Source organism: Mixophyes fleayi, chromosome 9, assembly GCF_038048845.1.
Source record: "Mixophyes fleayi isolate aMixFle1 chromosome 9, aMixFle1.hap1, whole genome shotgun sequence".
In the NCBI taxonomy this organism is placed as follows: domain Eukaryota; kingdom Metazoa; phylum Chordata; class Amphibia; order Anura; family Limnodynastidae; genus Mixophyes; species Mixophyes fleayi.
The window spans coordinates 114,013,993-114,028,189 of record NC_134410.1 but is presented as its reverse complement, the minus strand read 5'-3'; the positions used below and the strand labels follow the sequence as shown (position 1 = coordinate 114,028,189).

General features: G+C 43.6%; 1 protein-coding gene across 7 annotated transcripts in view; it reads left to right on the top strand.

Moving 5' to 3' along the window:
* The window catches only part of IQSEC2 (IQ motif and Sec7 domain ArfGEF 2), a 128,451-nt gene that overhangs the window by 102,355 nt on the left and 11,899 nt on the right, over positions 1–14,197 (top strand). For all 7 annotated transcript variants that reach the window (XM_075185033.1, XM_075185039.1, XM_075185037.1 and 4 more), the window contains 3 exons: positions 4,300–4,570; positions 4,938–5,324; positions 10,893–11,767. In XM_075185033.1, the coding sequence (XP_075041134.1) occupies positions 4,300–4,570; positions 4,938–5,324; positions 10,893–11,767 (1,533 nt within the window). The remainder of the gene's footprint in view (positions 1–4,299; positions 4,571–4,937; positions 5,325–10,892; positions 11,768–14,197) is intronic.

Here is a 14,197-nt window from a genome sequence, read left to right as displayed (position 1 = left end):
ATGGGATATAACCAGGTTAAGTCATGGTAAAAGTGATGTGTGCTCTGCAAGAGCCCCGTGGGCTGGCTTCTGATTTGTACCATGTGTCAGTGCTAGAGGAGAATATAGGAGCTGGGGAGGCTGAAGGTAGGAGGAGCAGTGCTAGGTGTTGCCTGCAGCTCCATAGTGATGGGATTTGGGATTTCCGTCACAAACAACTATTGCAGAGCTACCCCCAGCACAGCATGTTGTGTCCTCACCTGTCCTTCTGCACCTTATCCCTCTGCACACTGAAACCTGTGGATGTAGCCTGACATCCACTCAGCACTTTTCCCAGGAAGATGAGGAAAAAAAAAGGGGAGAAAAAGCCCCGTCTGCCAGCCCGCGCTGCACTTTACATGTGAGTGCAGCACATCGTAGATATCATTTTATAAGGACGGTCTCTGTGATGTGTATTACTTGTATAGAAGCACACTCTGTGATGCATTGCTGGTCTTGTACCCTATGGACATGTGAAGCAGAGATTTTAATTGGCAACACCTTGATGTCTGCATTATGAGCACACACATGTCTTGTTTACCTTTGTGTGCACAGTGAGAGAGGCGTTTAGTTTCCTATGTAGCTATATATTCAGTCTTATTCTTATTTACTGAGTTATGGACAAGCTCTGTACTAAAGGGGTTTGGATGAATAGATTTGGTATTGTTTGGTTTAGGGATACCGGCATTATAAGACTGGGTATTTGGGGGTGTCTGTGCTATGGGTATGGGAATTCAGAGGTACCTGCACAGTATGTCTTTGAGGAGGGAGTGTTGTGTCTGTGCCATAGGGATCTGGGCTTAGGGGGGTTGTGTCTGTGCCGTAGGGCTGTGGGCTTAGGGGGGTTGTGTCTGTGCCGTAGGGCTGTTGGCTTAGGGGGGTTGTGTCTGTGCCGTAGGGCTGTTGGCTTAGGGGGGTTGTGTCTGTGCCGTAGGGCTGTTGGCTTAGGGGGGTTGTGTCTGTGCCGTAGGGCTGTTGGCTTAGGGGGGTTGTGTCTGTGCCGTAGGGCTGTTGGCTTAGGGGGGTTGTGTCTGTGCCGTAGGGCTGTTGGCTTAGGGGGGTTGTGTCTGTGCCGTAGGGCTGTGGGCTTAGGGGGGTTGTGTCTGTGCCGTAGGGCTGTGGGTTTAGGGGGGTTGTGTCTGTGCCGTAGGGCTGTGGGCTTAGGGGGGTTGTGTCTGTGCCGTAGGGCTGTGGGCTTAGGGGGGTTGTGTCTGTGCCGTAGGGCTGTTGGCTTAGGGGGGTTGTGTCTGTGCCGTAGGGCTGTTGGCTTAGGGGGGTTGTGTCTGTGCCGTAGGGCTGTGGGCTTAGGGGGGTTGTGTCTGTGCCGTAGGGCTGTGGGCTTAGGGGGGTTGTGTCTGTGCCGTAGGGCTGTGGGCTTAGGGGGGTTGTGTCTGTGCCGTAGGGCTGTTGGCTTAGGGGGTTGTGTCTGTGCCGTAGGGCTGTGGGCTTAGGGGGGTTGTGTCTGTGCTGTTGGCTTGTTAGGGGTTGACTGTGCTGTGGGCTTTTGTATCTGTGCCATAGGGCTCTGTGTTCTCCCCAGCACCTATCAACTGGGTGCTCCACTCTGCTGTTTTTACTTGCCATCCGGCTCTCTTAGCCCAATAGAGTCAAATGATTATAATAGAAGACCATTATTTCAACAGGCACTATGTGAGCTCTACAGCCATCAGTGTGTGTTAGACCAGTCCTGGCAGGTGTGAGCAATAACATCCAACATTTTTCAATATTATTTCAAAGTATTACACTGCCCCCATCCAGCTACTTCTTAATGCCACCGGGCTGGCAAAACTTTCTAGGGAGAACACTGAGGCTGTGGGCCTAGGAGGAGTTGTGATTGCTCTGGGCCTAGGAGATTATCCTGATATTGCCATGGGGATCTGGGCTTGGTTGGGAGGGTGGGGAGGTCTGGTCTGTGCCATAGGATTTTCCACTTGGAGGGGCGAGGGAATGTACTGTGAGGATTTTTGATATGACTTTAATTTTGTCATAAGATGAAATGCATTTTGGTAACAGATATGTTCATGGGTATAGAGGAACAGGTCAATGTGAATATTTGGTTGGTGTCTGTTGGTGAAGAGGCAACATTTACCTGATATGTATTAAGTGAGCTTATTTTATGGTTACATGTATGACCGTTTTGCTTTGATGTGGCTTTCAGCTTACAATCAACTTTTGCTTATTTGCTCTTCTTTATATTACCATATTTTACATTTTGCCCATTCTGATTGAGTACAGTCATGTTTTGTGCAGGATCACTCTTTTGGACCCTGTCCGGTCCTAATTATGCTTCTTGTTTCTTAATACTCTCTCTGGCTGACTGTTGTGCTGCCTCGTTCTCTGTATACACTCTCTGGCTGACTGTATGTTGTGCTGCCTCGTTCTCACTATGCACTCTATGGTTGACTATGTTGTGCTGCCTCGTTCTCGGTATACAATCACTATCTGACTATATGTTGTGCTGCCTCGTTCTCGGTATACAATCACTGGCTGACTGTATGTTGTGCTGCCTCGTTCTCAGTATACAATCCTTATCTGACTGTATGTTGTGCTGCCTCGTTCTCGGTATACACTCTCTGGCTGACTGTATGTTGTGCTGCCTCGTTCTCAGTATACAATCCTTATCTGACTGTATGTTGTGCTGCCTCGTTCTCGGTATACAATCACTATCTGACTGTATGTTGTGCTGCCTCGTTCTCGGTATAGAATCACTGGCTGACTGTATGTTGTGCTGCCTCGTTCTCGGTATACAATCACTATCTGACTGTATGTTGTGCTGCCTCGTTCTCGGTATAGAATCACTGGCTGACTGTATGTTGTGCTGCCTCGTTCTCGGTATACAATCACTATCTGACTATATGTTGTGCTGCCTCGTTCTCGGTATACACTCTCTGGCTGACTGTATGTTGTGCTGCCTCGTTCTCAGTATACAATCCTTATCTGACTGTATGTTGTGCTGCCTCGTTCTCGGTATACAATCACTATCTGACTGTATGTTGTGCTGCCTCGTTCTCGGTATAGAATCACTGGCTGACTGTATGTTGTGCTGCCTCGTTCTCGGTATACAATCACTATCTGACTGTATGTTGTGCTGCCTCGTTCTCGGTATACAATCACTGGCTGACTGTATGTTGTGCTGCCTCGTTCTCGGTATACAATCACTATCTGATTGTATGTTGTGCTGCCTCGTTCTCGGTATACAATCACTATCTGACTGTATGTTGTGCTGCCTTGTTCTCTGTACACACTCTATGGCTGACTGTATGTTGTGCTGCCTCGTTCTCCTTATGCACTCTATGGCTGACTGTATGTTGTGCTGCCTCGTTCTCGGTACACTATGGCTGACTGTATGTTGGGCTGCCTCGTTCTCGGTATACAATCACTGGCTGACTGTATGTTGTGCTGCATCGTTCTCACTATACACTCTATGGTTGACTGTGTTGTGCTGCCTCATTCTCGGTACACACTCTATGGCTGACTGTATGTTGTGCTGCCTCGTTCTCACTATGCACACTATGGTTGACTGTGTTGTGTTGCCTCGTTCTCACTATGCACTCTCTGGCTGACTGTATGTTGTGCTGCCTCGTTCTCACTATGCACACTATGGTTGACTGTGTTGTGTTGCCTCGTTCTCTGTACACACTCTCTGGCTGACTGTATGTTGTGCTGCATCGTTCTCACTATGCACTCTATGGTTGACTGTGTTGTGCTGCCTCATTCTCTGTACACACTCTATGGCTGACTGTATGTTGTGCTACCTCGTTTCGGTACACACTCTCTGGCTGACTGTATGTTGTGCTGCATCGTTCTCACTATACACTCTATGGTTGACTGTGTTGTGTTGCCTCGTTCTCACTATGCACTCTCTGGCTGACTGTATGTTGTGCTGCATCGTTCTCACTATGCACTCTATGGTTGACTGTGTTGTGTTGCCTCGTTCTCTGTACACACTCTCTGGCTGACTGTATATTGTGCTGCCTCGTTCTCACTATGCACTCTCTGGCTGACTGTATGTTGTGCTGCCTCATTCTTTGGTATACACTCTATGGCTGACTGTATGTTGTGTTGCCTCGTTCTTAGTACACACTCTCTGGCTGACTGTATGTTGTGCTGCCTCGTTATTTGGTATACACTCTCTGGCTGACTGTAGGTTGTGCTGCCTCGTTCTCCGTACCTGTCCTCTCTGGCTGACTGTATGTTGCGTTGGCTTGTTTTCTTAAATTCATCTTTGTAGGTGTGGTCACTCTACTTGCCCTTTGTTATCACCACTGTCTGTTTCTTTAGTGTCGAAGGTGGCGACTCTCTTGGCAGCGAATCTGGAACAATTGTCGACAGTCCGTTGCAGCAGCCTACGTACCGCGGTGAGGTGAAAAGCGATCACTACGACTTGCCATCACCCACCCGTCACATCTCTCACCCGGCGCTCCAGTGGAGTCAAAGGGCCAGATTGCAACCAGCCAGCGTTGCCTTACGCAAGCAGGAAGAGGAGGAAAACAAAAGATCCAAAGCCTTGTCTGACAGTTATGAATTGTCTACAGACCTACAGGACAAGAAGGTATCTGCTCTGATGAAGTCCGTTTCTGTTCTCTGTTCGTTATTTCCCCCCTGTTTTATATCAAGGTTTAACCCTTGTCTGTAATTTCAATCACTTCCCTTATCCTTATAGAGCAGCGGTTTTCAAACATGTCGAAATGACTATCAGGTCACACTCTAGCTTTTCAATAATCCTCCAAACAGGTTTTGTGGCCTATTAGCAGGTGTCAAGGACAGGTTTGAAAACTCCTCTCAACTAGTACAGTCTGTGCTAATTTCCTGTCCCCTTTTTGCTCCCCCTATCCTCATGTCTCAGACTCTCCTTTTACCCCTCTATTGTGTCCTGGGGTCCTCTCTTACACACGCACTCTACCTGTCTCCTGATGTAGGTGGAAATGCTGGAGAGGAAGTATGGGGGCTATTTCCTCAGTCGGCGAGCGGCTCGCACCATCCAGACCGCGTTCAGACAGTATCGCATGAATAAGAACTTTGAACGCCTCCGCAGCTCTGCTTCTGAGAGCCGCATGTCCCGTCGGATCATCCTATCCAACATGCGCATGCAGTACTCCTTTGAGGAGTATGACAAGAGCCACAATGCTCCATACTTCCAGGGCAAACCTGTGTCATTGGATGAAGGGGTAGCTGCATGTCGTGGGCAGGGGGAGCGAGGTCTTCAATATGGGGGTTCCTGCAGCGGTATGGACGGTGATTCTATCAACACCTCGGGGGAATTTTCCAATGAGATCACAGAGCTTGAGGATTCCTTCTCTAAGCAGGTGAGTAGCAAGAAAGGGTGAGTGTTATTCCCGGGAGGAGGAGAGCGGGTTGGGCTAGTGTACAGGAGAGAGATCAGCGAGGGCAATATGGATAGAGAGGACTTCCTCCCGCTACAGTTGTTGTTGTCTCCTACCCTTAGTAAGTGTAACTGTTACAGTGTGTTAATGAGCCAACCTACAGGCGCTCATGTTATACAGTTAAAGGGGACCCATCACCTACATACTCTGGAGTCAGCTAATTTGTGAGATGAACAAACGTCCCTGATGTTGCAGCCCATCAATTCAGAAGGAACAAGCGACATCACACACCTAAGGCACCTCTACCTTCATTAATGTCTTTAGTTCCTAGTGATTATTAATAGGCTCAATATTGGTTCAAAACAAGAAAGAAATAAAGTTTCTACAACACCCCACAGAGCTATTAAAAAGTAAATGCACAATTGGTATAATAAATATTAACTTTTATTAAAAAAGTGACATGCAAGGCACAATAATTAGCAATAAATAAAAGGACAACCTAAAATGAAAAATAAGCCGCATATAAATAGTAGTGGATCAATCAATACAAAAAAGTATAAGTAATATACTGCTATACAGTTGACTTGCTCAATTGAATGGGACTGAAGGTCAGATGTGTTCCTTGAATAGTGTAGCGATATCATTGTATCCACCTACACAATAGTTGTCTGCTTCGCCCAAGCTGTAGAGCAGTCCGCATAGACAGACCTCTTAGGACAGTATAATGTTGGTTAATGTATCCAATTCAAATAGTAGTCAACAAAAGGTCTGTTCCACCTCAGTGTGTACAAGCCTCTTATACTGGAGCAGTATAAAGTTGATATATTGTGTTATATTTGAGGACATATAGCTACATCCAGTCTAGGTGTAGAAAGATTTTGGTCTGGGAACTGGCATCTGCTCGCACCTTGGTGATCTAACAGAGGGTTATACCTGTAGGAATAAAGATTGCCGCGAGTGGTCGCGTATCGGCATGACACTACCACAAATCCCGTGAGATGGGTAGGTGCTATTCTTCCTAATTGGATGATTGTTTTATTAATTCCATCTAACTGATGAATAATTATTTTCTTGATTGCTCCTGTAAGTGGTGTTATATAGGAATAATATCCTATAATTGTATATTTAGTTAGATGCACCACAAATGTTTCATAAAGCAAAACGAAACATAAAAGCAATAATACAATAATGCTGTAGAAAGTGGTATTTGTGTGTTATATCTACAAAATAATATATAATATTATAATATAATATTGGAGGAACCAATGAACCTCACAATGAAGAAGAATGTGATGGCTTTCTAGTGTCCTATGTACAATTGTACATAGAGGAGCCGGTTCCGTAGTAACCCCGCGGCTATGTTTCTGTGCGTCAATCCCGCAATAACAGTATGAAAACATTGCACATTTTTGCTTGTATTCGTATGAAGTACAAGCACAAAATGAGCGAAGATTATTGCCTAGAATAATGTAACATTGCTGTGAAGTTACCACAGAACCCCGCAGATAATGCAATCGGACCTTTAGAGGAGAGGGCATCTATTAAAAACAAAAAAGTATTTATATCTATATAGTAATAATACTATCTTATATGAAACATGACAATTAGATTGATCCTAGATAACAATGGTTCAGCCCACAAAATGGCTGCCTTCAATGTATAATGGTGATGGCTCCAATGTAATATATATTCCTATTGTGTTCTCTCTCCTAGATGTGTCACTCATACAGCCGCATCTGTCTTCCTCCTGCTACTCTTGTGACTTCCCCACCCAGCTGTTTTGTTGTTGTTCTTGCAGAAATGAATATACTGTTACCTCTGTACAATCTCATTCTGATACTAAGAGTGTGTGTGTGTGTGTGTGTGTGTGTGTGTGTGTGTGTATATGTGTGTATGTATGCATGTGTATATATATATATATATATATATATATATATATATATATATATATATATATATATATATATATATATTTATTTATTATTTTTCATCTATTTAATTTTATTTTTCATTTATTTTTCTTCCATGAAGTAGAGGAAAATATCCAGAGTTACAGAATTGAAGTTTGTAGACCATGGATGGGGTGACCTGTTACATTTCGAGCGCCACATATATCTCCGTAATAAAAAAAAACAGCCCCAAAATGACCCAGGAAACCTGACACCAATATGCACCCAAATTCCACTTATTAACTTATAATAATTGTGTAATCTAGCAGGCCTAATTATTATTCCTGGTCTTGTTGGCGAAGTTATTTCACGTGGAGATAGTAGTGAGACCACGTGGGCAGACTCTGGTTGGCTGCGCGACCACCCTACATTGTGCAGGCCGCTCTGATCACGTTCCATCTTATTGTCTGCTCTATAACATAAAACAGAGAATAAGTCGGATCTGTGGTGTAGAACTGGGGACCGCTGGTAAAAGATCACCGGAACACCCCTGTTGCCTGTCGCTTCTGTAGACCCACAACACTTGGCGTCCTACGTTCAGCCCTTTCTGCTAGCCACAACTTATTTACACAGGACATTTCTCGACTTTGTAGGCCACTGAGTTGGCCAATTTCTCCATGACTGTATATTTGGGTCTCGGTAGACACTTTACATTATGGATGGTGGTTAAGCACGCTTACCAACATATCTTGTAGACAAGGAGACCATGGACCATGAGGCCTACAATTTTAAACTTACATTACTTTCATCTTTAACTCAAAAAGTTGAATATATTTTTTAAATTTAAAAAAAGCTTTGTTTTAAAATCTTCCTACAAATTTGTTCCAGATAGCGCTAGAGGACTTCATTTGAAAACAATGACTTTCCTTTGTGTGCTTGTGTATACAGAACATTTGATTTTATAAGTAAGAGCTGTTTGTATTCACAACTAGCTTCATTGTGTTTATTATAGGCGTACTTGTATGTACCATTCATGTTTAGCCTCCAGCCCTACCTGGAACAAGGTGGATGTTGTTATTGCATTTTATTTCTAGTGCTACGAAATATTGAGTTGTGCTGTACATAAGGTGATAAACATTTGGGCTCATAAGATGGTTACATAATCATACGGAGGACCATACGGGGTACATTCTAAGGTTAAAGGAGGATAGAGACAGACGAAAGAGAAGATTGCAGAAAGCACAACAAGACTGAGGGCTAGATTTACTAAGCTGCGGGTTTGAAAAAGTGGGGATGTTGCCTATAGCAACCAATTAGATTCTAGCTTTCATTTATTTAGTACCTTCTACAAAATGATAGCTAGAATCTGATTGGTTGCTATAGGCAACATCCCCACTTTTTCAAAGCCGCAGCTTAGTAAATCTAGCCCTGAGGCTTTGATTATAGTGTAGGGGAACTTAAATAGTTGGAACATTGTAATTGATGAAATAGATCAACCAGTGAAAGTGTCGGATACAGAGGATAAGTTTCTCTGTAAACATGAATATGTAGAGAACCGTTAAAGGTTAGATGAATGCGTGATACTTTGAGATACTGCGTTCCATAGAAAACTTTTGCTCGGGATACGTTTTGTAGGTCAAAAATTATAATAGCTGAATAGACTGAGTAAGGACTCTAAGCTTAGTTGTATAAAATATTAATTTTGGGAAGTAAAGGTGGACGTTTTAGTAATACCATTTAAAATAAAAGTACAATACACTCATACGTTTTTTTTGAAGCCTGGTTATTTTAGTATTACTTGTCTTTTAATGGACATAGTAGAACAGAGGCCCACGGAAATCCGCAAGGTGAGGAGGCTGGTTAGGAGGGTCCAGTAGGGTAGTAACAGTCACCTATAATCGGGGGTTAAGCCCCAAAATGCCCCTATGCTGAACACAGGAATTTCGCATAGTCTAGAGCGCTGATAGAATTCAAAATATTTGAGGGGTCCAGTGTGTGTTGATCAATTTATAAGTATAATAAATAATAAACGTACAAAATTATTGGAAAAAGCGTCATATCGGTAAGTAGCAGGCTGGCCTGATCCACCTTTACCGCGCGGCTTTCAGCCCTCTTCACTACATGACATAGTAATGGATATGTGTATATGTGCTTGTTTTGTAAGTTTTATTGCAGATACACCTCCCTAACTGCGTACGCATATATAACACAGATAGCTATATAGACTCCAAAACACTGCAACTGACTTTATTTTTAAAAGTAACTTTTATAATTTTGACCTTTGGAGCCAAACACCAATAAAATTACACGTGACCAACCCAACAGAGGTATATTCAGGAGACTTAAATATAACCTCAGCAGTATTATATTCCTCTGCGTTAGTCTCTTCTCTAACTTGCTCTGTTATCAGGGCATACCCATGGTCTCTATTTAGTTTGAAACATTTATGCATTTAGACAGATCCATACTGAAGTCATTAGTGAGAAATGGGGGCATGGTATTCATCAAGTCTGTCAAACCAGTGCCCCACAAAAGCTTTTGTGCGTGAGAGCTCTGGAGCAGTCATGCTATGACCTCATCGTCTTTAATAAGATCCGGGCGGCCAGCATGTGGTTATAATACACATACTGACTCTTGGGCTTAGCTGGTTTCTAACAATAAAAAGTCCATGGATTCTAGTAATGGTATTGTATAACGTAGATCACATAGCTAGGATTAAGTGCCTTGGCTTGCGGCTTGTTCTAGTAGTTTTAAATGTAAATCTCATTTAGTTTATGAAGAGGATCAAGTCAAGGCAGAACACAGCAGGATGCCCTAACTGGAACTAGATTTAGAACTTGACTATAGTTGAAGTTGACAGACTTGGTGCAACACTATAAAGCAGTGAGAACAAGGTTGTTTCCATGGTGGTGGAACACTGTCACCAGATGTCTACAGGGGATGTCTACATGATTCCACTGACTTTTAAATTCTCTCAGTGACACAGTTTAAAGATGTAAACGGGTGGTGAACCCTACTCTAGGATTGGAAACCTCACATTTCTGCTAGTCAAAAGGAGAGAATAATAAAAATAGTGTACTCCTTAAGACTAGAGGGGAGGGGTTTTACTTGCCCATAAAGGGATTCTTCACTATAAGGTCTCCTACGCACGTGCTTTGAAATAGCCGATAGTACAAATATTTCTGTAAACGGATGAACCCAACACCCAAGTTTTCTTTAAAGCATTCGCTTTGCATAAATGTTGACGTTGCCTTCAGCCTCAACTAGCATTAATGCTTGGTACTTCGTACGCTCTGGTTAGAGATCACGTTTTGAAGGCTCTGTTGAAAATTGAGGCCAAAGTAGCCTACAAGGTTTTGTCTTTGCTTTTAAATGCCCTTATGTAAAGGGCCTAAGTAGTAACAGCAAAAAATCAGATAAGTGCCTTTCTTGCAACAAATACTATATGTAGTTAAAATCGGTAATAATTGGGTTGATTGATCTAGGGAATAAATCTGCTAATTATTTATACAGGCGTTTTTGTAACAGAATTAATAAAGAATTTATGCTTTGTCTACTCAATATGATTGTGGCTTCTGTGCAGTACATTATTAATTATTTTGTTATTAATTCACCTAGTGTTCTAGTGGTCTCTTATGACTCCATGTCTTCTTGCCCTTAGGTAAAGTCCCTGGCTGAGTCAATAGATGATGCTCTTAGCTGCCGATCTATGCACTGCACAGATCCACGAGATGACAAGGGAAGCTTGGAAAAAGGAGAAAGCAAAGAGCAACATGACAGTACCGCCACTTCCTTCAGTGATGTCACACTTTATATGGACGAGGGAGTCCCCGTGTCTCCCCTCTCTCTAGACCGACCTCCAAGCTCCGATCAGGACACTCCACAAGGAAATAGCTCCCGGCAGGAATACTGGGCGACCTCCTCCTCGAGGGAGGACAGCCGAGAGAATGGCAGTAGGCGAAGCACACCCTGCATGGAGTGCCGAGACTTTCGAATGAGAGGGGCCCATCTTCCATTGCTCACTATCGAGCCCCCCAGTGACAGTTCTGTGGACCTGAGTGATAGGTCAGACAGAGGGTCTCTAAATAGACAGGTTGTTTATGAACAAGAGAACTGTAGCCCTCATGGGACTCTTAAACAAGCGCCTCACAAAGGACCTGCTCGTTCCCCACATCCGCATCGACACTACCACCCGGAACCTCCGCCTCCGGACACTGGGGGTGGGAATAATGGCGCCCCGGTGGGAGTTGTGGTTGGAGGTGGCATGGGAGGGGTGCGACATATCCATCATGGTAAACAGGAACTTGGGGAGAACTCTGATGGCGATAATGAAAGTCTAAACAGCACCACCAACTCCAACGAAACCATCAATTGCAGCTCCGGCTCCTCCTCCCGCGATAGTCTACGGGAACCCCCCAACACGCTATGTAAGCAGACGTACCAGAGGGAAACTAGGCACAGCTGGGACTCTCCTGCTTTTAATAACGATGTGGTGCAGAGGAGACAGTACCGCATCGGTCTCAACCTCTTTAACAAGTAGGTGCTTAATAGAAAAGGTATTATCGGTACTCTTACATCTCTGTATGATAGATGATGGTGCTGAACAGCAGACCAGAGATGTTGTGAATTATTGCGAGTATGTCAGGATGGATGAATGTTCCAGTATGAGATCGGGCGGTAGTAGATGTCTGTGTTGGCGTTGTTAAGCCTTGTTCCTTCATATGTTCATTGCTGTATCATAACATTGTCCTTGATCTATCTGGCAGTAAAAGTGGTCTAGAAAAGAAAATATATATATTTTACACACACAATATTTGGTAATGGTTTTACACTTGTTTTAGCAGCTATTTGGCAAGTCACCTTCCTCTGCGCTGTAGCCAACTGATGCATGACAGCGTGCCTAATATTGACGTCCTGTCTTCAAGTTGTTAAGCGAGTCTGCTGTAATGGTGTAATTGATGCGTTTGCAGGCAGTCCGACTTGCGGTTGTCAGGTTGGGATTAATGTGACCATGGAAAATAAAGTTGGCGATGACCTTCATCTAGACATGTGATCGGCCAACCCTGAAGTAATAGGAAGTGCGTGCTGCTGATTTCCATTGCAATCCATTTGCTTCTGTCCAATCAGATTGTAGTGTGAGTGGTCAGCATAGGTTATCACTGCAAGTAGTGCTTCACAGCAGTGAAAGCTAATTTGCATAGTGTTAAACATTTTCGGACATTTCATTAAGCATCAGGGTTCTTCGCTGCACAGCGCAGTGCATTGTGATCCCGCGCACTGCAATTAGAGCACACATCGGTCATCGATACCAGCACATCTCCCTGACTCGCATACTGGCATGGAATTAACTAGGAACTAGTTTTTGAACAGGGACAGTAAGTAGACATGATATCTTTGGTCCCGGTGCATGATCTAATTTCATTGTTCTGTGCATGTAGTCGTACACGGCGGTCTAACCACAGCTCACATCAGCGCTGTGGTCAGAACAAGCCATTAGCAAGAAAGGGCATCCTGGCAGGTTGTTCTTTATCTCAAAATCGATTAACACTGAAACACTTCTAGAATATATGGTTATAGCCCAAATATTATTCTTATTTTCTATTGGCCTTCGAGTGGCCTTGTGGCCCTCTAGCTGTTCTAGAAGCAGGGGCTGGCTGGGTCAAGTAGTTTTAGAACAGCTGCAAAGGCCACTCTTGGATCAACGACCATTTTCCCTGCCATCACTTTTCTCTCAGACCAGGTCTCTGTGGGAATGATCAGTGTTTTTTTAATTTTTATATATATATTCTTATACTATCACATTTTACAGACCCTGGCATGTAGTTTCGGATGGTTTTCACGTTTAGGAACTTGTATGAGGGGGGAAGTGAACTAGTGTTTAAGGGGCTCTTGTCAACTACACACGGTGGGCAGCCATTTTGTAGGCTGAACCAGTATTCCTGAGAATTCAGCCGACTGTTTAAAAAAGATCACGCACCTCAGTGATGTTAGCAATTTCTAGTGTATGGATAGGCAGCATTCTCATAAACATTGGTTCAGGTCACAAAATGGCTGCCTCCACTGGTTCTGTGGGGGAGAGACCCTATAGAGTCCAGCTACTACAGATAGCTTGTCCTACATGCTTATATACACTATCGTCAGTGATAGATTAATTTTTTTCCACACCGTTGCCTGCTGTCATTTTCAGTCATATTTGTTTTGCTGACCAAATGCATTTATATACACTGGGATTGTGAATCAGTATGCATCCAGCATTTGTATAGTGCCACCCTTCAGCACAGTGTACGCACAAAACCAATTTCTGCTCGTTTTATTCGTTTTCAGAATGCTGGAAAACAATGATTAGGAAGGAGCTAGACCTCTTACCTGCCCTGTATTTCTAGAAGTGCCAATAAAGTCACACAGCACTTCCTGTATTGTAATCCGCTTTTTGGTTGATTGTCAGTCCCTTCATGAAGGGAATATGAGTGGGGAAGTAAGAGAAGGCTATATGACGAATGAGTAAGGAAGCAGCAGGTAGAATATCAGGACAAAAGGTTGATATGTGACAAGGTTCCACCTCCTGCCGTTTCCTTCCCACACTTTCAGCTCCCTAGCGACACGATTGGCTGCTAGGGAACTAAAGACCTGTTCTAATTGTCTTGGGGTTTCTAAGAAGGGTGTTCTGTTCTTTCCAGACAACCTGTGGGGGAGTTCTGATGACAATGTACTTTCATGTCTTAAGATGAATGAAGCCTGTTCTAGAAGTATTTGTAGAGTTGCAGACAACTGCTCATAGATTAGTGGCTTATATTTATAAATGAATCGCTAGACCGTCCCCAAACTGTCCAGTGTTTAGGATAGAGTAACCTGTGCAGTATTGCTGACACATGCTTTGTATTGAAGGGGATGCTGCAATTAAAAATATGTTGTGTTCTAAATATAGTGAGTAATAAAATGAAATGTATCCATCTGCGAAAGCTCTTT